General features: G+C 50.3%; 8 protein-coding genes across 8 annotated transcripts; 4 read left to right on the top strand and 4 right to left on the bottom strand.

The window, feature by feature from the left end:
• Window positions 1–365: 365 nt before the first annotated feature.
• On the top strand, window positions 366–2167 carry NCS54_00928300 (MFS domain-containing protein; the record flags this gene model as incomplete). Its single annotated transcript, XM_053154635.1, has 6 exons — window positions 366–523; window positions 576–794; window positions 849–1107; window positions 1169–1429; window positions 1492–1824; window positions 1892–2167. The coding sequence occupies 6 exons, from the start codon at window positions 366–368 to the stop codon at window positions 2165–2167; spliced, it is 1506 nt and encodes a 501-aa protein (XP_053010610.1).
• A 1247-nt stretch (window positions 2168–3414) lies between these two features.
• Window positions 3415–4698, top strand: NCS54_00928200 (Hypothetical protein; the record flags this gene model as incomplete). The annotated part of the gene is made up of 1 exon (XM_053154634.1): window positions 3415–4698. The coding sequence occupies one exon, from the start codon at window positions 3415–3417 to the stop codon at window positions 4696–4698; it is 1284 nt and encodes a 427-aa protein (XP_053010609.1).
• Window positions 4699–8313: 3615 nt separating this feature from the next.
• NCS54_00928100 (Hypothetical protein) lies at window positions 8314–9144 on the top strand (the record flags this gene model as incomplete). Its single annotated transcript, XM_053154633.1, has 1 exon — window positions 8314–9144. The coding sequence occupies one exon, from the start codon at window positions 8314–8316 to the stop codon at window positions 9142–9144; it is 831 nt and encodes a 276-aa protein (XP_053010608.1).
• Window positions 9145–9524: 380 nt separating this feature from the next.
• NCS54_00928000 (Isochorismatase domain-containing protein) lies at window positions 9525–10370 on the bottom strand (the record flags this gene model as incomplete). The annotated part of the gene is made up of 3 exons (XM_053154632.1): window positions 9525–10000; window positions 10071–10218; window positions 10269–10370. 3 exons carry the CDS (start codon window positions 10368–10370, stop codon window positions 9525–9527), a joined length of 726 nt encoding a protein of 241 aa, XP_053010607.1.
• A 1252-nt stretch (window positions 10371–11622) lies between these two features.
• NCS54_00927900 (Hypothetical protein) lies at window positions 11623–13113 on the bottom strand (the record flags this gene model as incomplete). Its single annotated transcript, XM_053154631.1, has 6 exons — window positions 11623–11796; window positions 11852–11951; window positions 12011–12402; window positions 12458–12549; window positions 12609–12822; window positions 12883–13113. The coding sequence occupies 6 exons, from the start codon at window positions 13111–13113 to the stop codon at window positions 11623–11625; spliced, it is 1203 nt and encodes a 400-aa protein (XP_053010606.1).
• A 489-nt stretch (window positions 13114–13602) lies between these two features.
• On the bottom strand, window positions 13603–15254 carry NCS54_00927800 (MFS domain-containing protein; the record flags this gene model as incomplete). The annotated part of the gene is made up of 4 exons (XM_053154630.1): window positions 13603–14418; window positions 14471–14548; window positions 14599–14977; window positions 15028–15254. The coding sequence occupies 4 exons, from the start codon at window positions 15252–15254 to the stop codon at window positions 13603–13605; spliced, it is 1500 nt and encodes a 499-aa protein (XP_053010605.1).
• Window positions 15255–15739: 485 nt separating this feature from the next.
• Window positions 15740–17993, top strand: NCS54_00927700 (Zn(2)-C6 fungal-type domain-containing protein; the record flags this gene model as incomplete). Its single annotated transcript, XM_053154629.1, has 5 exons — window positions 15740–15824; window positions 16178–16429; window positions 16483–16514; window positions 16565–17873; window positions 17917–17993. 5 exons carry the CDS (start codon window positions 15740–15742, stop codon window positions 17991–17993), a joined length of 1755 nt encoding a protein of 584 aa, XP_053010604.1.
• Window positions 17994–18549: 556 nt separating this feature from the next.
• NCS54_00927600 (Hypothetical protein) lies at window positions 18550–22328 on the bottom strand (the record flags this gene model as incomplete). The annotated part of the gene is made up of 8 exons (XM_053154628.1): window positions 18550–19640; window positions 20062–21030; window positions 21095–21282; window positions 21404–21496; window positions 21573–21747; window positions 21819–21859; window positions 21919–21987; window positions 22210–22328. 8 exons carry the CDS (start codon window positions 22326–22328, stop codon window positions 18550–18552), a joined length of 2745 nt encoding a protein of 914 aa, XP_053010603.1.
• Between the last annotated feature and the right edge of the window lie 482 nt (window positions 22329–22810).

The raw sequence follows: 22810 nt of genomic DNA, 5'->3' as shown, positions 1-22810 counted from the left end.
GAATGAGCCAAGCCAATTGAGAGTTGATGATCTAGCCGCTCCTTGGTGTAATGGATGCTCCACTAACCCACAAGAAAAATAGCCGATAGCCGACAATCGCTAGCCGCTAATCTCCTCTAGCCTTCGTTGTTGGTCTCACGACACCAGGGTTTCCCCCGCAATCATGCCAGAACGAGTTGGGACCCATCAAGAAATGATAAGCTGGGGTAATAAAGCTGTTCGTTATCGCCTTGTCGTTAATCATGCATGGCGGCTTCTATATATGAAGGACTGGGCCCGGCCTTGAGAACACCATCTTCAACTCTCAACCAATTCTTACTGCTTGTTTCTTTGTCCCCATTAAATCCCCTGCCCAGCTTGTGATAATGTCTGAATCATACACCAAAAAGGCACAGCCTGAAGACGGCGATGCTGCTGTTTCGGTCAATGTTGGCGCAATGGAGAAGGACGTGGTGGATGACACCTATGTCCCAACTCTCTCCACAGAGGAAGATGCTCACATCCTTCGAAAGATCGATCTCTAGTTCGTATCAACTGTCTCTACACTAACCCCTCAGTCTTGCTAATAGTTTTAGTCTCATCCCCATCTTTCTCTTCTCATACCTCTTTCAGACCCTTGACAAGCAGGCACTTGGTTTCTCTGCGATCATGGGATTGGAGGAGGATCTGAATCTCTCGGGAAGTCAATACTCTTGGGCAAGTAGCATCTACTACTTTGGGTACCTGGCATTCTCGTACCCTGCGTCGTATCTCATTGTAAAGCTACCCTTGGGCAAGCTTATTGCGAGTGCCTGGTATGTACTTCCCAAGGCTTGAAACAACGAGGGACTGACATATCTGATCTCAAGTACCATGTGGGGTGCTGTCCTCATAGCATCGGCCGGCTCATTCAACGCCAGCGGACTGCTCGCCGCCCGATTCTTCCTCGGAGTAGCAGAAGCCTCAATTTCCCCGGGTTTGGCCACCATGGTCTCAATGTGGTACAAGAAATCCGAACAACCCCTCCGACACGGAGTCTGGTTCATGGGAAATGTCATGGCCGGATTCTTCTCTTCGTTGCTCTCCTACGCCATCAGCTTCATCAAAGCCGACATCTCTCCCTGGCAGGTATGCACTGTTCATCCCTAGCACACACCTATAACTTGTCCCTTAACAAGCTATACCTTAGATCTTGTTCATCATTTTTGGATCAGTTACTATGCTCTGGGGCCTCTGTCTCCTATGGCTCATTCCCGATCATCCAACCACCGCACGCTTCCTTTCTCCCGAGCAACGCGAAAAGGCCGTCATTCGAGTGGCCACAAACATGTCGAGCGTCAAAAATGACACCTTCAAGATGTACCAGCTGCTAGAGGGTCTCGCTGACATTAAGATGTGGCTACTAGTCCTCATCATGTTGTCGTCTAACCTGGCTAATGGCCTGCAAAGCGTAAGACCCCTTTGCCTGTTGCGCGTGCAGTACGTTTCTTGAGGCTGACCACGATGTTACAGTTCCAATCCATCATCCTTAAAGGCTTCGGCTTCTCCAAGGTTCACACTTACCTCATCCAAATGATCTCGACAGCCTTCCAGGCCCTGGCTGTTATCATTGCCACGGCCGGTAGCACGTATATCAAAAACTCCCGCACTTACTTCATGGTGGCCATTTATGCAGTGGGTATTGCAGGAGCTGTGATGGTCCAGAAGATAAGCCCTGAGCATCTCTGGGCCAGGTTCTTTGGCTTCTGTCTTTGCGTCAGTTTCGTGGGCAATTTCCCCATGGTGTTTGCCATGTCGACTGCCAACTTTGCTGGCTTCACAAAGAAGACAACTGTTAACGCCGCTGTAAGCCACTACGCAATAATTTCACTTAATTCCCCCTCTCCAGTCTGCTAACATTTTGACCCAACAGATCTTCGTTGCTTATTGCGCGGCCAACATTGCCTCTCCGCAGCTGTTCAAGGCCAGCGAGGCGCCCAACTACGAAAGTGGTTTCACAGCTTGTGTCATCTGTTTGAGCGCTGCAGCCGTACTGAGTGGTGTTCTCCGTTACTATCTCATCTGGGAGAACAAGAAGAGGGATCAACTCTACGGAGTCCCAGAGAACAATCCTGAAGAGGTGGATCTGGCTCAAAATTTGGAGGATAAAACTGATGCCGAACTACCCGAGTTCCGATATTCCATCTAAGTTGGATCCTAGGACGAGGGGGGTGTCAAAACTGGATCTAACCAGCCTTCTGTTGGTTAGACTGGGGCTTTTGTCGATAAGTAGCCCATTCTGGAATAGATAGTAACAGTAGGATTGTTGATACGATAAATAATCACGAAGGAGTCCACATAATACGACGCCAAAGTGTTTTCAAAACGCCGTGTCTCGACCTGTTTTCTCCAAGCATCCTAAAAGAGACCCCGTGTTAGTGCTTCATGTCACGCAAACAATCCCAGACCAATTGTATATCTCACTGCTCAGAAGTTTATATATCCTTGTTGAGAAAAGTGATCAGCAAAAGGCCCATTGGACCTGATTTCGAAAGAACTTTCCATTATCTGTAGAGTTGGCGTCATTGTTCTTTGTTATCCCGGCCTCCAGCGGAGATGCAGTAGTTCAAGCTCCAAATTCGCGATCAGAAGGGGACAGGCCCTCGTAACGCCATTACCGGCTACTACAGACGATAGTTTCCCGATGAAGGCACCCGCACCGTTCCTCGGATTCGAGAAGTGCCTCCGGAAACGGGGTGACTTGTTCTCCAGGATCAGCCCCGCGCTCCATGTCTATTCCCGACATTAGTTGCCGTGAGGTTCGGGGAACTAGGATTAACTTAGCGGCACCATTCTCCAATCACTTGGTCCCTCTTATCAATGAATTCTAACTAGAAATAGCAAAACGCCCTTGATAAGACGGACCTGGTTGCCGACAGAGCCGCTGGTCGGCTATCTTTTGCCCATCGGTTCCTGTTCCGTTTCCTTGAACATCCTCCTTCACTCTGACTCAATCAATACCTAGCACCAGTCAACAAGATGGAGTCAGACATCCCCGGCATTGAGACAGATGGGTCTTGTGCTCTATTGCAGCATGTGCCAGCTCCCCGCAGCAAACCCCGGTCGAGGAACGGATGCTGGACCTGTCGGGGCAAGGCCGCGAAGAAGCGCTGCGACGAGAGACGTCCCATCTGCGGGAGATGCGCCCGGCTTGGCCTCTTTTGCGATTATCGCCCAAGGTCTCGGAAGTCGAAGGCATCCAGATCGACGCCAAGTCCTCCTGTAATACTAAGACACCCGGATCCGCTTTCCCCTGCAACCACTCTGGCTCCTCCTAGCGATGCCCCCTGCTCGCTCTCCCTGGCCCAAACCGACCATGAAGCTATTCGGTATTTCCGAACGGCATTCGCCAGCCTTCATCATACCAAGAACCAGGAATACTCATGTATTTCCATCATGTTTAATCTTGCCCAAGAGGACCCGATGGTGATGCACATGGCTCTAGCGCTGAGCTTTGGTGATATGGACCTAAGACGTCCCAATCCATCGCCGAAATCCAGCCAGCGACCGACCTACCACTACTCATCTGCCTTGCGTCTCTTGGCAGATGCCGTCGGCCGCGAAGAGCCATGCGAAGACTTCGATTCCCTCCTCACGACTCTATGGCTCATGATTTTGTACGAGCAGCAATTCGGGCACTCGCAGAGCCAGGGCTGTACCAATCATATCAAGGGGGCAGCTTCTCTTCTTCAGCACCGTATGAACAAGCTTCTCCGGTTCCCAACATCGGACCACGACGCGGATGCGCCAGCTTGTGCTCTGACACGAAGGTCTGGCTCAGATACAAGGCCGATGCTTTCGTTATACTCGGCCCGTATGCTGGTATGGATCTCTGGATCTGATGCTGCCGCAGCTTCCACAGGGGCAGGTGGTCACTTCAATAGGACCCTGATGTCTCTCCTATCTGAAACACAACAGGAGGATAGTGGCGCCAATCTGAATGACCCTTTTGGGCCTCCTCCGCTCTCCCCTCTACAGAGTTACATGTGCATGCACCGCTACTCGAACCCGTTATACCGCGTTGCCTGGGGCCACACATATCCCCAAGCCGAACTCCTGGATGATCTTCAAAATCGCAACATTTACAATCTCTTGACCGTCTGCAACCTACTACGCTTCATGGTGGCCGAACTAGCTACTATTTCTGACATTTCATCAAACGAGTTTCAACAGCAGGCAGCAAGTGTTTCTGCCGCGATTAGAAACGCCAATTATACCTACGCAGAGCTGTTGGAAGTGTCTCGCGAGTTGTGCACAGAAACAGATCACAGCCAAAGACTCGTCGCCAATATTCGATACATCGTTCCCATCTTCTACGCCATCCAACTCGAATTCCTCCGCATCACACAGCCAAACTCACCTCTCGGGCAAGGGAAAAGGCAGCGGTTTCTCCTTGCAGAAATCATGAGGTTGGCATTCCAGCTGCGCAGTCACTGGGGCGACGATGGATTAAGGAAGATTGCGTGGCCACTCTTTTTGGCTGGACTAGAGACGGATGATCTGCTCCATCGGGAATGGATTCTTGAGAGGTTTCAAAAGATGAGCGAGATGGGGGAACATCTAAAGCGGGCGTTCAATTTCCTCAAGGATGCCTTAGCTATTCAGCAGGGTAGTGGTCGTAGGGTTGACATCAGAGAGATGATGAAGGGGTATCGGTATCCCATATTTGTGCTAGGATAGCTTGTTGCATCCGCCGAAGATACCTGCTTGCACTGAATCACATACAAAAAATGCTTCAACGCTTCAAAATATGCAAAGCAAAACGTCAGTGCTCCTCAACATCGGCTACGCATTGCTCCGGCGAGGTAGGAACAGTGCATGCCCTTGAGACAGCGGTTAAACGAAGTGACTTGTGCCCTTGTCTAGGGCCTGCCGCTCACGAGAAATGCAGTGCTAGCCTTGAGCAACGGGTGCAAGTTCCAAAATGATATTGAACCCATGGGTATTAAGTTGTGACTGGCTAAAGTCCATCTGGGACAAGTCTCTGCCGCCCATGGAAAGACTTACTTAGACTAATTTTAATTTGGCGTTTGGTTGGCAATGTATAATTTATGCATAAACTCCCCTCTGACACTGTAAACAACTTCATTTTCACCGCTGGCCTTACGAGGGGTGATGATCTCACCCTCACCGCCATCGGCGCCAGTAAGTCGAGCAACGAGGAGAGTGTAGTAATCTGAATACAAGTCAGCCGATACTTGGTAGAAATCTGCAGCGTGTAAACGTACTGCTGGCGTCGTCAATCTCAGCTTAGGTACTGGCGCCCTTGTGAGCGGGCGCAACCACCCCCTTGTGCGCCAGGCGAATGTGCACCTGCAAATTCGCATACCCAGAGAACAAGCCATCCTAAGTAATGACTGTCAGTTCATTTCTGGATAATAGTTATTGGAAGAGCTCACCTTGCTACAAAGCTGGATGCCATCGCCTCCACGGTGAGGCATGCGACAGAACCGCTCACGCAGGGGGAAAAAAATTCTCCCCTGCTCCTATGCGAAAATGTCAGTTCAGGGCTCATTGGCTCCCAGTTGATCTTCTAGCACTCACACCCCGTTCAAAAGGTCTCAGACCAGACCAGCGTTTGACAGTTCCCGGGTTCCCCGGTTAGCCTTCCAGGTAGGGCCGGTGGCGGGGGAGTCATGGAGAGCGAGACCTGCCATACGAGGCATAGTGAGTCAATGGGTTGATGATAGGTTGATCTCTTGAAGATTTTATGATTGAAAAGATTTTTTTCAGAATAGTTAATGCATTAATGAGGTCTAAAAATGGAAAGAAGTCAGAGTCAACTCGCAGTGAAAGTGGTGTAAGTCCCTTATATATGGTTCCAAGTTCTCATATGCTTTGATTGGCTCGCGGTTCTTGACCAATCAAGAGTCAAGAGAAGTGGATCCACGGGCCAAGAACCACTTCGCCATTGGAAAAATTATGCTACCCTACATTTTGCACCAACGCCATGAGGTTATTCACACTCCTGAATACAGATGTATTACATGACATTAGGAGCGTATCATGTATGCGAGTTCCTCAGTAAGCAATTCTCTACATACTTTTTTCCTGGATTACACGCAAGGTGGCAGTGAAACTTGCATCATTCCCAAAGCTGTGCCCTTTGTTCTCCAACGGCTTAGTTCAGGGCAGAAAGATAAAAGAGTACAACCAGTGTTTTGTTGACAACAAGTGCTAAGGAGGAGAGAGGGGAAAAGCGCTTGAGAACCTAAATATTTATCTATTCCTAGCCGGCCACATCATGTCTAATCTAACAAGCCCGGTTCCATGCCTAGGTACAGAGTAGGTAGCCTGTGGTTTGAAGAGATATGGGTGGCTCATCTCTGTGGCTGTGCTTGGGGCTTGATCCATGTCTCTTTTAGTACCAAGCGAGGAGGGGGCTGGTAGTTGCACGTGTGACGCGATCACATGACCCCATTACTGGAGCATTTACAAGTCCACGTGATCTTCTTTGTACGGCTGGCGGTGGATTTGGCATAACCTTATGCAATTTCATAAAACAGGGAGAAACTTGGTGAATATCTCATCTTAGATATTTGCACTGGGACGGTCTATCTGTAACGGACACTACATATTGATCGATCTGATATGGATGCAAAAGACTCGCAGGTGCAAGATGACGGTTCATTTATGAAGAGGTCTTGGCTAGACATGACTACGACTATTACTATAGAGCTATTGCTTTAGGCCATAGGGTTGGAGAGTGTCCTTTGATAAACTAGCAATAAGCACATGAGTGATATGCCCTTAAGAGGTACCCGTAAATTACTGCACAATTTCTGGGATATGGGTAGAAGCTGCCAAGGGGAATCGGGATAAGTGGCTTATTCTATGTGGCGATTGTCACTTTGTTTGTCTATCTATTAATGCTATCCAAGTTTGGTGTACGGTCTTGTGTGGGCACCAGTCGGCCGCACAAACAGGTGAAAGGACCTCTCCTTATAATTCACTCAAGAAACTAGCCTGGCGAATAGGCGAGCATCCAGTACTGGGAGATGGACTGCGGAGTCGAAGTGCTTGAAATCGGGATAGAATTGTGCCGCCTTCGGAGACATATGTCCTTTTGAACTCCCTTGACGTCCACCGCACCGCGTCACTTGTGATTTAGTGATATTGCCTTGATCAATTGCGGGCTTAAGCACTTAAGTCCGTTTCCATTGTTTGGCTTTGCACCCTCTTGAGACATTTGTCATTGCTCCGGCGCAGCAGTATGATTCGTTGCTTGAGCTAAAACGTGCCGCTTCTCCATGACAGCATTGATGCACGCTATGCCTTTCCCGGAAAGGATTAAAATTTGTTTTGTGCACAAGTCAGGCCATGTCAGGGGTTTTGCTCGTATTGGAAAACGAAAAATACATGTAAGTCTCCGGAATCACACCGATTGTCGGATCTTGTCAAATATGTCCCGTCTGGACGGGAGTCAATTCTGTCTAGCGCGTATGATGGAGTCTTTCATTCGGTGATAATGGAGTTAAGACTGGATTATGCAACAGTCCGCTGGATTGAATGAGCGGTAGCGTAGAGGTAGGTATTTGGTCTCATGTACATGCACTACCGAGTCAAGTGCACAGTCAATTAGATATTTGAGATTTCTTTAGAGCTACAATTTGGCTGCGACTGAAACATTGTGGAAAGGAAATTTTTATAAAGGAACAGACTCAAACATGGCTTGACAAGTGTATGTGTGAGAGGAGTATTATCATTCTGTAGCAAGCTCAATCGCGCCTAAATCCCATGATCCAAGACCCTCCCTGTTCGGTGTTGAACTGACCCAAGATCCGTATCACGCTTTTCGGGTTTCCGGGATGATTCTCGGGCCCGCGAGCTCCATACCCCCTTGCAGCCACCCCGTGAATTCTGTGAGTTCAGACCTAGCTACCATTGCTAGCAAAAAATCTGAAGTTAGCCTTACCCCTCACTCGGGATTCCTTAATGCCACTGCACCAAGTGGCCTTCTGACCGGTAGTCTAGCAGAACATGGCACTGTCGGCTCGCGAGCCTCACCCCAAACCAGGCCGACCGCAGCTCTTTGCCTACGATGGAATGCCATTCCGCTTCTCCACTCCAACTCCGTTGTCCGCTCCGCTTAACCCTGGCGATGCACGCTCCGGTTGATAGACGCTTGGAGCTATCAGGCGCCAAGTCGAAAGACTATGCGTCGTGTTGTGTTTTAGACATGTGATTCTTGTATAAATAAGTCCAGATGCCATCCCCAAGAAGAGGCTCAGACACTCATCAACTTTCAAATTTCCACTCAACACCAAGAGCTATCGCACTCAAGACTTTATCATAATGACCTCGCCCCCCTCTTTCGACGCTCCTTGGTCCCTGGCTGACAAGACGGCCATTGTGACTGGAGGCTCCCGTGGCATCGGACAAGCCATCGCTATTCATCTCTCCCGTAAAGGCCTCACCAAGCTGGCAATCACCTATGCCACCAATGCCCAAGCCGCTGAGGCTACTCTCGAAACATGCCGAGGCCTGGGAGTGAAGGAAGCAGTTGCAATTCAGGCGGATGCACTTGACCCCGAATTCGGCCCCAAGCTCATCGCCCAAGCTCTTGAACGACTCAACACCACCACCATCGATATCCTCGTCAACAACGCCGTCTTGACCGATCATTCGAGGGTTCTTCCTGTCAAGGAGACTACTCTTCAGAGTTTCCTTGACGTGATGCAGGGAAATGTTTACGCCCCGGTCACACTCACCACTGCGCTTCTGCCTCATCTCCCAGCCTACGGAGGTCGTGTCATCAACATCTCAAGCGTTCTCGCCTACCAAGCCAATGCTGATCCCACCATGACATATGGGGCTAGCAAGACCGCCCTTCAGAGCTACACCCGCTCGTTTGCCGAGGCCTTTTCCAAGGAGTCCCACGCCACCTTTAACAGTGTAATTGTGGGGTTGACCCTCACGGATTCGATTAAGGCCAGCAAGGACTTGATGCCACCGGGATATTTTGACGCGCAGATTCGAGACACTTCGGCCGCGAATAGAATTGGGGTCCCTGAGGATATCGCATACATTGTTGGATTCCTTTCTAGTGAGGAGGGCCGTTGGGTCAATGGTGCTGCTATTAGTGCGAATGGCGGCAACAAGCTTGTCATGCCGGCACTTGGCTAAACCGATATTTATGACTACAGAGTTCTTTATGGGATTGGATGGCTTGCTAGATCATGAAAGACTTTGATGCAGCTATTTATTGATGGCTAAATACTCGATCCTTCGCAGCCAAGTGACATGACTTTGCGCCTTGTCGACTGTTGGGAGTTGAAGCTAAATAAATACGTGTAAAAAGATCGCCTTGTGAGGAATCGACATGGGGCGATTAAAGAAGTGAAATTTTGTGCCATCCAACCTGCATCTTGCTCCTCTCGGGGCGAAGCGCCTTCACATTGGCCAAAGAGACACTGAAATGTGTGAGCCGGCTCAGACATGGAACAATGGCGGCGCGCAACTCCCATGCCTGCTTGCTTACAACCTTGCCGCTCCGCTAATCCTGTTTAGAGAAGCCCTTCCTGTCCAGGAGAAAGAGTTCCGTTGGTGACTGCATAACCGTGGGCTCGGATAAGGTGACCCCAGAGAGGCATGTACTTATCAGACCAGGGGAAGATCTTCTCGGCACCAGGAACGTTTCGCCAATCACGCATCAGCTCTCCAATAATGGTATACAGGCTGACAGTCTGCACACCAGCCCTTGCCATGCGATCGTTGGCAACCTCGCGAACCAGAATTGAGCTAGTGCCTGATGCCTCAACGTTGGCCCAGACTGAAAAACCCTCCTCACGGAGAGAAAGGGCAAGGAATGTGGTGCACACGTCTGTTACGATGCCAGCAACGATAACTTGAGTTCTGTTGGTTGCTATCACTGCATTGCGGAACTCTTCGCTGTCCCACGAGTTGATCTCGCCTTGTCTCTGGATGAGGGGGGCGTTGGGATGCATCTCTTTAATCTCGCGGACAAGCGGGCCGTTGGGGCCTGAAGCACACATTAGTCACTGTCTCAGAGCAAGGTTTGACCCCCATTCGGAGTGGAGAAAATTGCATACCTGAGTCGGCTGAAGTGGTGATGACGACTGGGATGTCAAAGGCTTCTGCAATGGCTGCATGCGCGATAGCCTGGTGGTGGTAGAGAAGGGGATCAAAGTCCCTCACGACGTTAATCAGACCCTCCTGGATATCCACGATAAGGAGGACCTTGACAAAGTCAGTAAAGGAGGCCAGGGTAGCTTGGTGGTGTAACTCACGGCGTCGTCCTTCTCCAGTCGCTCGTACTTGAAGCCTGAGTCCTTTTTGCCGATGATGGCTGCGGGGAGCATTGCTGCGGCGAGCAGAGACGGAAACTTCATTTTGGCTAGTTTGAGTCGGTAGTTTGATGTCGTGAGGGATGTTTTGAGGATGGGAGATGGGAGGATGTGCTTGATACTGCTTAACAAACGCCACTCCAACTTGACGAGGCCATCAAGTTTTATACCGATTCATTTCTTCTCGTAGCCTCGTCGATGTTTACATCGTCGATGGTATCTCGATCTTCATCGTCTTTCCTCATCCGGTGAAACCGGGCGCGACGCCTTAGAGTTGACAGGATAGAAAAAGAGCCAATCCCCCGGCCTTAATTCAATGCACGGGCGGGTTTTCTCCCGACTCAAAGCAACCCCCAAGCCCGAATTGGGGTCGCACTGGAAGCCATCGCGTACTTGATTCCCCTCATCTTGGCCCTTGTCGTGAGGATCGCGGAAACCCAAGTGGCGAACACAAGGGCAAGAAGGTTGGCACTTGATGCACGAGCGGGAATGAAGCCCGACTTATAGAATAACCGCGCGGCTCGGAGAGACTCTCATGAGGCTGGAGTCTTGGCTGTCAGCAGACTTGCAGGTGAGGCCAGTCACGGAGGTGCGGGGCCGGGGTGGCGGACAACTGCCGGCTCCGTCCCTTGAGCTGAAGGAGGGTTCAGCTGAGGCATCTTGGCCCTGCAGTGAGGCTCGGGATACGCGGATAAGCATATCTGGGTGAACATGTGGGGATACACAGCAGGGGGCCAGCGTTGCCTTGCGTTTGAGGATGCATTGATGGAAATTGGAGAGACATGATTCGCTCCGCGCTCAGTTTCGCCCTTTGTGGCAATGGGTTCCCACCCTTCAAACACTTGACACTGTAACGTTAGGTACTGTTGTCCCGCCACAGCGAATCATCCTGGCAACACGCAGCCGACAGTTTTCGGGTCTTTGATAAACCCATGTTGTCGCACAGTGCTTTCCAGTGACCATAATAATTGGTGTGAGCTCCTTGTGAGGCCAGCATGCCTAGCGGGAAAGGGGTTGCAATAGAGTTCTTACGTGACACTGGTGAGCTTGAAAAGGTGACACAAGAGCAGCGACCAACTCTGGTCAGTACGTTATTTCGGGCGAAAGAACGCAGTAACGTCTATGGTATCTAATGTACTTGGTGTTCTTGGAGATATATCCAAGAACAAGTCTTCCATGTATCTGTTAACAATATGTCCGCAACCCACTGTGCGAAAGACAGTCTTGGCACCCTTCAATATCAGCAGGATTGGATACCAGGAATGCTGACAAAACCGCTATTGCAGGCAGCTAAGTTTCAGGGTCTCCTTTCTTCGTCTAGTAGCCTCGTTTGCTCCACAGGCGCTTTATTCTGTAACGTTACCCAAATGGCAGCCCCAATGATCAGGGCACTGCCGACAAAGCTCGTTACGGGAGGTGTGGTTCCCCAGACGACGCGCTCAATGATGAGTGCAAAGACCATTTGAACGTACTGGTGCCTGAATTAGATTGCTTTTGCTAGTTTCTGTAGTCTGTAGGAAACTTACGATGAGATTTGTGGCTCTGCCAGCCTTTTCCCTCTGCAGCCCTTCTGTCAAAAGGACCTGAAGCAAGAAACCCGAGACTCCGATGGAAAGGAGGAGAACCCTGTTAACGTCAGCCGCTAGCCCTGGATAAAGGCAAGTTATCAACTTCGGACCACATACCACTCGATGGTGCTTTTGGGGATCTCGAATTGGAGATTAGGATGGATCATGATGATGAGGAACGAGCTAACAGTCGCCAGAGTGGCAAAGTAGTTGACGCTCACGAGAGAGTGCGCTCGCTTCCCAATCGCGCGGATTGTGCTGTATGCTGTTGCCGCTGCAAAAGAACCAAAGATGGAGCACATGATGGCGATTGCACGCTCAGTGGGCGTCACCTCTGGCGGTGGAAGGATGCCCCCTTGAACGGTTACACCGGGAACCATGAATTCTACACCAGCAGACAATGCCGATGCATTGGGGCCTTCGGGAAATAAGAAGGCTGGCCGGGCGACGAAGAGCACGCCTGTGAAGGCGATGAAGCCGGCAGCAGCTTCCTTGACAGTGAAGGGTTCCTATCGACAAGAGTTGGTAAGAAGTTCTGGATGCAAAGTCGCCTGTTTGACATACATGTAACGCGACCCAAGAGATGAATGCCGTCATTGTAGGGACAAGGAAAGTGATGACGGTTGCGTCAGAGATGGCCAGGTACGATAGCGAATCTGAGCGAGACTGTTAGAACATGGTGTTTCGACTGGTTTATCCACATGCATTGACTTACAGTATAGGCCAATCAACCCGGCAGTTCCGGCAAAGCCTCGTAAAGCCAACAATCCCCTGACCTCCCGTGGGCCAAAGGGGAAGCCAGGAACTTTCTTGTACCACATGCCTAGAGATCCGGCGACTGCAGTGGCAAGCATGCGCACGAAGATGACTTGCAAGGCATGATACTTTGTTTCAAAGCCTGTTTCCAACAATCGCGTTGTCATGGTCATCTGTATCTGTTAGTACATCATGAAGTTTCTCCGCGATTGCCGCAGTGTCATTTCACTCACAATAGACCCAAACATTTGTGCCAAAAAGACGAGGAAAAGCCCAATGTTGTTGTTGTAGATCGACTTGAGAGTTACCCACAGGTTGTTATCATTCTGAGACTCCTGTTGGCTTGTCTCAGGGCCTGATAAGGCGTCATCGGACGCCGCAGGGTTCCCATTGGCGGCAAGAAGGGGGGAGGCTTCCGGAGTATTTGATGCCGGAGTCGGGGTCTTGATTGTGCCGTACGACATGGCGGCAGTTAATTGAGTTATTCTGGAGTTTTTTGCAAGTCAAAATGTTCTTACTCCTGGGTCAGTCAAATTTTCGCCCCTCGCCTCTTCCTTGTTTGCCGCTTCTATCCGTATTTTGAAGCGATATCGGCCGGACTAAAGTTTGTCCTAGTCGTGCTGCATAATGTGCACAACAAGAGTAATACGCAGGGATAAATAAAAGTGCCTTTGTGTTCCTCTAGAGGTATAGAGATATTATAAAGTAGGAAAGTATACCTAAATATGAGACTATCTATCTATCTACATGCATATATATATAACATGAATTACTATAACCTCTTCCCGGACTATGTTCCCCGTTTTTCGATTTTAGACATTTAAGCCCTCAGTGACGTCTGGCCTGACACAACTACTCTACTCCCTTGCGTCCATTATGATGAGGGGAAGGAACTGACATCTGGAATACCCAAGTCTCAACTGTATGCAAAAGGGACTTTTCAACATGGAATGTTATAGCTTGACAGCAAAACGCTCCCTAAGCCACCCTCCGTAACGATAGAATAAGAGTGGCACTGGAAGAAAAGCCACGCCTATAAAACCTAGGACACTGTTACCCCACCCAAGTCCTAGGTCTGCGTACAAAGATGGCCCTGCCAAAGGAATGAAGGCTGCGAAAAGAAGTCGCAGAATCACGTTCGCAGCCAACGCCGAGGCGGCAGCCTCAGGGCCAAAAGCATCCACTAAGTAGAGCTGAGTTGGCGTTATGATCCAGAGAAAGCCGAATCCAAACAAGGAGGTGCCGAGGATCGGTACGATCCAGTGAGTCTGCTTCTCGGCTGCCCAGCCATACCAGAAGATGCCGATAGGTACGGCCGGCATGGCCCATATCATGGGCTTTAGGCGTCCTTCAGGTTTGGGCGAATCTCCAAGTGCCTTTTGCAGCTTGTCGCTCACGGTGGCGTAGGCTCCGAGCGAGACGATCATTCCGATTCCAACGCCGAGATATGACAAGCCAGAAATGCCCGCGGAGAAGTGGTATTGCTCCTCAAAGACGGTGGGAAAAGTGGTGAACAGGATGAAGAGGAGGCCGAAAACGAAGGCGCACAGAAGGGAGAGAAGAAGTACGATCGGCGACAGGAAGAGAAGCTTCGTTGGCCGAGTAATAGCGCGGAGGAATAGCTGGCGGGGGGTTAGGCCATTGTCCATCTTGGAAACAAGAGCACCATTGCCAGTTTCTTTGCGGAGGCGAGCAGCTTTCCACTTTAGCAGGACGGTGGCGTTGGTCTCGCGGAGGAAGAAGATTGATATGATAAACGATAATCCTGCCTAGGCCAAACAGTCAGCGACTTGAGAATACTAGGGGTTATGCTCTACTCACTAGGATTGTGATGATCCAAAAAGTCCATCGCCAGCCAATTGATTCGGACACGAAGCCACCAATAATTGGGCCCAAGACCTTGATTATTATCAGCATCATTACGGTTTGCCTGGGATAATGCCACCTACTGGTCCCAAAAGTGGTCCTATCATCCACAGAGACATTACCCTCCCACGTTGAGCTGGTGGGACGACGTCGGCGACTGTTCCTCCACCAACTGTCAATGGGCCCGAAGCAGCACATCCAGCAATGAATCGAAAAGCGAGAAACATGCCCGTGTTTTTGCTCAGAGCACATCCGATGATGAAGCCAATGTAAATGACATTGCAGGTGTGATAGATGACAAGGCGTCCATACAGTTCGGATAGCGGTGCAATGAACATTGGCCCAACGGCGAAGCCGCAGAGGTAAATGGACACGGTGAGACTGACAATGGTTGAACTGGTGATTTGGAATTCCTTGGCAAGCGCGGCAGCGCCAGGTGCAAACATTGTCGCGGCGAGGTTGCTATATGTGTATCAGTTAGTACTGGATTTGCTTCACCAAAGGAGCCTTACGCAGTGAGCAAGAAAGCGCTGGCGAGGACGACTTGGGTCATGCGTTTCCATTCTGGCCAGTTTCGGGGGTTTTGCGGATCGTCTGGCCCATCCCAGTCGACGACATTGTCCTTTGTCTCTTGTTCTTGTTCAATTGCTGTCTGGTCAGACTCGTTGGATTGCTGGTCATGGTGACCGTCTTCCAATAAGGCCGGCTTCTCGTGGGCGGATTCCAAGTCGGCTGCCATGATATGCTGTCGAGGGTGGTGTGGCTCTGGGGTATCGGTACGTGTTTGTCCACTGCTGCCAGGCTTTTCTTGATAAAATAAAAAGGGTTAGAACCTCAAAAGCCTGTTTGGTTTTATATTTCGTTATTACTTGCTCTATATTTAAAGGTAGTATAGTTCTTTGGGTAACGTCTAGCTAATTTCACCAGCTATTAATTTGGTAACATGGTATGTCAATGCGGAGTTAAACCTGCTTATGTCCGCACGGATGGTCGACACGGAGGATTGACGCGGAGGGTCAGACGGAGGGTCGGATGGTCGTTGCTATCTCCATTGCCTCTCGGTTTGCGCCGCTAGACATCTTCCTTCTCTTGGGTGAAGTGGCTGTGAAACTGTTTGAGAGCAGACCAGGACTCAATTCCGCTTTGGGCATCCCAGATTGCCCACCCTCCGTGGACGAGGTTGAGCTCCGCTAGCACCCCAATCTAATCACACCATGGCCGACGATGCTCCGCGTCCGCGTCCGCGTCCGCCGCCAAATCGACGCAGAGACAAAGTCCAGCTTTCCTGCGACCCTTGCAGACACCGAAAGTACGTACTCGATCGCCGTCCCAAAGTCGTGCACGCTTAACCCTACTTTGCCAGGCTGAGGTGCGACCGACACCACCCATGCGGAGCTTGCTCAAGGCGTGGCCTCACCAACTCCTGCAATTATGCGACGTCATCTTCCTCCACGCCCGATGCTCAGCGGTCCCAACAGTCCACCAGCCTCCATGGCAGAATCTCTGAACTCGAGAACCTTGTCGTGACGCTCATGAAAGGCCAACCACTCCCAAGTCCACCCGCACCGAAATCGCCGAGACCAAGCTCGCCATCACTCGCAGATGTGTTCCCTGAGATCCCAAGACCAAAGAAATCCCAAGATGAAGCTGAATCCCCGGCAGACCCTGGCACCCTAGAGGTGCGTGAGTCTGGGACCAGCTATGTCCAGAGTGTCCATTGGGAGGCCGTTCTTACCAAGATCAGAGGACTCAAGGAGGACTTGGTCATTGACAGCAAGACTCCGCCTGGTTCACAATTATTCTATGGCCCGAATCGTCATGCAACTCGAGATGAGATCCTGGCTGCTGTTCCTCCTCGTCCAGTCGTTGACCGCCTTATGGCCCTTCACTTTGATTCCTACATCATCACTCCGTGTCAGTACACCCGAACTCTCTTTCTACTCCCAGAGCCACTGACTGTGTTGTAGATCTTATCCATGGCAAGAAGTTTCTACGAGAGGTGGGTTCTTTCTGACCTGGCCGATCACGAACAGTCTGACATTTGACCAGTACGAAACTTTCTGGGAAGATCCGTCTACAACTTCCATTGCGTGGATCGGTCTCATGTTCTCTATGTTATATATTGCTGCGCAGTTGCAGACCTTCGCTATCGACTTCCCCGACGGACGAGCCGAATCGCTCAAGGCGGAATATCTCACCATGAAGGATGGCTTCCGGGAGAAGGCCGTTCAGTGTCTTATTCTGGCCAGGTATACAACGGGAGGACCATATATCCTGGAAACCCTCATAACGGTCCTTACCGGAGAGTTCATACTCTTGAAAGATGGCGCTACCGATGGCTGGCTTTCGATCGGTATGATACTTCATCTTGCAATGCGCATGGGCTATCATCGGGACCCAGATCACTTTCCTGGAATATCTCCATTCGAGTGTGAGATGCGCAGACGCATCTGGACTACAATCCTTCAATTGGATCTCGTCATCTCCTTAGAGATGGGCCTTCCTCGAAGTGCCACAGATACGCACATTGATACAAAATCGCCCCGTAATCTACGCGACTGTGATTTTGACGAGGACACGACCGAGATGCCTCCGCCGAGGCCAGAAACAGAATGGACGCCGGTACTCCCTCTTATTGCAAGAGGGCGACTGATAACAGCTCTCGGCTTAATTTGCGACCTCAACACCGATATTAATCCTCCTTCCTACGACGAGGTCGCCAAGATCGACGCACTTCTCGAAGACGTGCACAATCGTGCTATTCCGCCCGTGCTGCGCTGGGAAACTATGCCACACCCCATCACGGATAGCCCAACCGTTGTGGTCCAGCGGGTAAGTATAGAAACGACCTACCGCAAATCACGCATTCTCCTGTACCGGAGAGCTTTGATCAGCTATCCAATTCGACACCCTCAAGAGCAGGACAGGGAGTCGGTACGAATTTGTTTGGATTCCGCACTCAAGATTCTATCCTTTCAACAGATGCTTCACGAAGAGTCTCAGCCATTTGGTCGTCTGTGTCAGCTCAGATGGAAGGTCACGCGTATTTTCAATCAGGATGTTCTCCTCGCGACGAGCGTGCTCTGCCTCTACCTCCAAGACGTCGATAAATTTGAGACTGCAGGACAGACAGCTAGGGCTGAAGAGATACGACAGCAGTTAACCATCTCGCACAAAATTTGGCTTCAGATGAGTACGACATCTGCGGAAGCTGGGAAAGTGGCGAAAGCTCTGAGTATCGTCCTTGGAACTACAGGAGCGTCTGCCGAGGACGATAGCGGGCCCGGTTCTTACGACTTTCTGTCGGATCTTGATGCCATACCTCTGAATGAATTTGGCGGAACGTTCAACAATCAATGTGAGAAGGACACTCGTTCATGCCGACTGCAACTAACAAAAAGACCTGGCAGATTTCACTTCGAGTTTTTACTCTCCTCTTACCTTTTTCGATAATGTACTGGAAACTCGGGGGATATGAAAATATGATCATTTTGCGGTCACTATGGTCGTTGCAGGTGACATTCAACGATCGCGCCACAGCCAGGATCACACCTCCCTCGCACATTGCAGCGCATTTCATAGTAGTACGAATCATTGTCGCGTCCTCATCTGAGTACACACTGCTGTTTTCATGCTGGCACATTTCATCGTATCGCACTGGGCTGGCACGAGAAGGCTGGCAGGAAAGGCCACCAGCAGAGTCCACTGTATAATGGTTGTAGCAAGGGGATATAAAACCGAGTTTAACCCAGAACTGCTCCGTAAGTATAGTCAGGATCTGTCATTCTAGAAACGGGCCGTGCATTGAGCTCAGCTCCTTGCTAGCCCACCCCAGCTCTGGGTCCAAATACTTAGGTGTGTTTCTACTCCATGACAGCAGGGCATGTATAAGGCCAATACCGCTTTAGCCCGCATAAAACAGGAACAAGCGGCTGACGACCACGATAAGACTCTCGATATAGTGGTGTCGATTATACGACACTTTCACTAAAACACAAATTGCTTCATCTCCTGCCTGATTACATGGATTATGCTCAATAGCCAAAGGATCCATGATTCGTCCCCTCATCCCTGTCCCACTCTTGAAACCATGATATGATTTGATCATCTGCATAGTCCCATGTGTCGGGGAGCTCATAGCCAGAGGGAATAGGGACACGGTAGTTACCAGGTGCCATGAAAAAGAACCCTGGTGGCCGCTGCTCCTGGCCCATCTTGGCAATCTCAACATAGACCCAACGGTCTAATCGGTCGTGCAAGAACTTCTCCCAAGCTCTCCAAGCCTTGCCACCTCCACCGTTTGTGTATGTGTAGCGCAGTGCAGTGGACTCGACCGCAGGCTGTATACTGACTGATAAGCGCCGAATACCAGCCCTCGATTCCCACACAACAGAGAAGACACTTCCATCAAGGACATAGTCAGGAGTGTAATCCCCAGGAGATACATTCCCAAGGTCTACAACAAGCGAGTGGGGTCCACCAATTTGACGGCACTGCTTTCGGGAAATTAATTGGGTTGTTTGATCCGGCCAAAGCATATCGCGAGTTGTCCAACCCCATTTAGCACGTTGCCGAAGTGTTTGACCGAGCGCATTGTCGAAGGGTTTGATAGGGTAGAACTTGTGACGCACAACAGTCGGAATTGGGAGTAGTGAGTAGGCTTTATTCCAGGATATCACGTTTAGGCCAGCCGTCGTATAGGCCTCATTAATGAGGTTGATAATCGGAGGACCGGTTGTAGCCTTCATGACGATATAGAAACCTGGAGCTTTGTTTCTTTCCAAGATTCTGTGTTGCTGTGATTGCGTTCTGTACCCTTCATGATCTCGCAAATAGTCGATGAAGCCTTGTGACTTGAGCCCTTGTTCAACGTATAAGAGCAGTGTGGTGACTTCCCAACGACCGAACTCGAAGAAGTTTCGAACGAAATCTCCCGCAATGAGTCCATCGTACTTGCCCAGCTCACTTCGGAAGCGCATCGGGTCCTTGACAAAGGGTCCCAGTTGTTTGTTGATGTTGAGCAGACGTGGCGAGTCGGTCATGTAACCAACCAGCCAACGCAGCGATCGACATGTTGCGTGTAACGCGTATATGTCTGCAATTCCGAGGTGAAAGAGAATCGTGTCTACAATGGTCAAATTTGGGTTTTCAGACTGATCACTTAAGAGGCCGACGAGTTTTGAAACTGAGTTCTCGGAAGAAGCCATGATAATAGGATGTCTTTGTGTCTGGAAATCTCATGATTCGAGAGGTTTAGATTGCGGGGAAGGCAGTGATCAAGATCCCGGCGTTATTGTTCTTCCGTCCTGTTGATTGTTCGTTGGTTAAAAAGGGACGTATGGAGATAAGACGGGGATGGTTCTCTCAACTGAGAGGAAGCTGGAGACAGGATCGCATTTGAGCCAGCATAAGGGTAGGGATGTTGTATTCTCGTCTTAAGGTACCCCATTAACATACTTTCTAGTCTCATAGCTTTAAGTCATATAATCAAGTTAATAAAATTAGTATTTAAATCAGATACTTGGTTATCTAGTGAGAAAACGGACGACGACTATAAACCTCGCTCTCCTCAGGCTTTCCTTCCAGAGGGGCATCAGTAGCCTCATACTCCAGGAACCATGACGGGTCACCTTCAGTGAGGGTCAAGCTAGATCCATCACCAAGCCATCGCAGGAGGTTTCCAGTAGGATCAGCGCTGTCAAAGACATAGTCCTCCCATCGCGGAGCCCGCAAGACCTCGAGACACTGTGCCGACGATCCAGGCCACAAACCGACGATTCGTGATCCTGTGGTTTGTGATCGATACCACGACGAACAGTCATCTGTGTAGACGGTCCGCTTGAAGTACTCATCGATGTAGTGGCTAAAGTCGGCAACACGCTCCGGTCTGGCCTCAAAGGTTGAGTAATCCTCCTTTTGTAGTTTGCGAATCATCTTGACTGCGTAGTCGCCTTGTCCTTCAAAGACGCTGAGGAGACTACCAGAGCCGAGGCCCGAGTTTGGTCCGCCGATGAGTAGAAAGTTGGGAAATTCGTCCACAGCGACAGAGAGGTATGTCTCTGGGTGAGGTGCCCACTTCTGCTCCAGCGTCACGCCGTTGCGACCAGTCACTGTGAACGTTGGTGGTGCTCCGACGTTGTATCCTGTTGCGCAAACCACAACGTCCAGTTCTATGTCCTCTCCGGTGCTGAGCTTCAGACCCTTTTCAGACATCTCCTGAATAGGTGTGTTGCAGAATGTAACGTTGTCCTCCTTGAGGGCCTCCAGATATCCAGGTCCCGGGGTAAGTCGGCGGCATCCAGGAGCAAATGTTGGGATAATGGCTTCGTAAAGATCAGGCCGGCCCTCTAGGCGTTTCTTCATGTAATCCTGGAACTTTCCCACCGCGTTGGCCTGTTCAGGTGAGTCTTTGAGAGTGAAAAAGTACTTTTTGCTGGCCTCTTTCTCCAATGTCTTGCGCATTTTGTGGTAGTGGTCCGGATGCCGTGCCATGTATTCCTGATCCCGGCGAGAGACTGTTGGTTCCTAGTTAGCTCCTCTGTTGCTGAACTTCCCCTTGAGAACTTAGCTATTACGCACATTTTGAATTCCCAGGCTCTCTTCCAAGCTTCATCATTGCAATGTCCCCAAAGGAATTCGATACCCAAGTAGGGCTTCGGGCAAAGTTCCAAACCTTGATTCCCTCGAGCGGTTGAATGGCTGGCACTATTTGAATTGCGCTGGACCCATTGCCAATAACGCCAACCCGCTTGTGGCGGAGATCGACACTATGTCTCTGTTAGTGGTTTTGGATCGTGTTGTTGGGTCTCGGGAGCTTGCCTCTCATCCCACTGGCCAGAATGAATGAGTTTTCCTTTGTAATCCCCAAAGCCTTTAATCCGAGGCCACATGATTTGGTTCAAGCCGCCCTTGGCTGATATGACGACATTTGCTGTGTCCTCGAAGACTTCGTCGGTCTTGATGTTGTGGACCTTGACTCTCCTACCCATCGATGGTATCAGCTCCCATATCCCGCCCTCTATTCTTGTATTTAGGTGAAGGTTGCATGAAAGCTTACCAGATCTTCTTTCCAGCGTCCCAAATACACTCCTTGACGGCGTGAGAAGTTTTGATATAGCGCGTGGCACCATATCTTTCAGCAACGTCCGTCATATAAGCTCGAATTTCGGGTCCTGGGGCGTAGAGAGAGGACCAGTATGGGTTCGGGGCAAAACTGAACTGATAAGAGTAGGCTTTGAGGCGGCCGTTAGTTTTCCATCTATCGTTCTTGTTGTTTCCTCTAAGACAATCAAGGTAAACTCACATGGGATATCGCACGCCAGCCCTGGGTAGCGGTTCAACCACCTGGGACACAGTCAATATCAATATCATACCCGAACAGGCTATTTTTCTCTTTAGCTTACCAAACACCCGCAAGTCCCTCATTTTGTTCGTATACCTGTAGCTGAACATTTCTGAGCCGCTGAGATATCCTATGACCTCGCATGTCAGAATTTGCTGCAAATCTTCCAGATTTGGAAACTCCACAGAAGGTCTCAGGCCTTTAGCGTCAAGTGTGGAAGCCAAGGCCATGCATATCGGGCAATCTGGGGCCAAATAGCCCTGGACGAGGGAAGAAAGCAAATGGCGTGGAGTCCTTAAGTAGACCAGGAACCTTGAGAGCCAGCTAAGACTTCAAAAGCAAGCGCACCTACCTGATGCTGGTGTAGATGCCTGAGAAGCCTGCCCCAATGATGATAACTTTCATCGGCCTCTGGTTCTCGACCGGCACATCCTTGAGGGTGAAAGGAACGTCGTTGATGTGTTCGCCCATGGTTTAATTGGTATGAGCTGAGGGCCAAAGGAGAAGGGATGAGTAATCGTGTTTGCGTGGTTGTAACCTTCAAGGGAGATTAAAGTTTCAGTGACCCGTATCGCTTTCCCGTTATTTAAATGCCGATGTGGATGGGAGAAATGGCCATGATACTCGGCCTCGGTTGAGGGTATTCGGCAAAGAGCCTGGGCCCCATGCACATCAGCCCCACAGAGGTTACTGTGCTATGTGTCGACCCCCTCACATGGATGTGATAGATAGTTACCATAGCCAGGCCCACATGAGGAGAGGAGGGGTGGGCAGCTTCAGGGTCTGATCATCAGGTCGGTCCCACATGGGAAAGGGGTGTGCTGTAGGCTCCAAACACGGCTTGGCGCGGGCTGCCTGTGTGGGACCTTATCTTGGAGTAGAGTCCACGGCTAACCTCGAACCCCATCCTGGAGAGTGAAGCACGTGGAACACAGGGACCGAGTCTTGAATCG

Source organism: Fusarium falciforme, chromosome 7 (genome assembly GCF_026873545.1).
Source record: "Fusarium falciforme chromosome 7, complete sequence".
Classification (NCBI taxonomy): domain Eukaryota; kingdom Fungi; phylum Ascomycota; class Sordariomycetes; order Hypocreales; family Nectriaceae; genus Fusarium; species Fusarium falciforme.
Note: the sequence above shows the minus strand (reverse complement) of the source record. Positions and strands in the feature narration are given on the sequence as shown.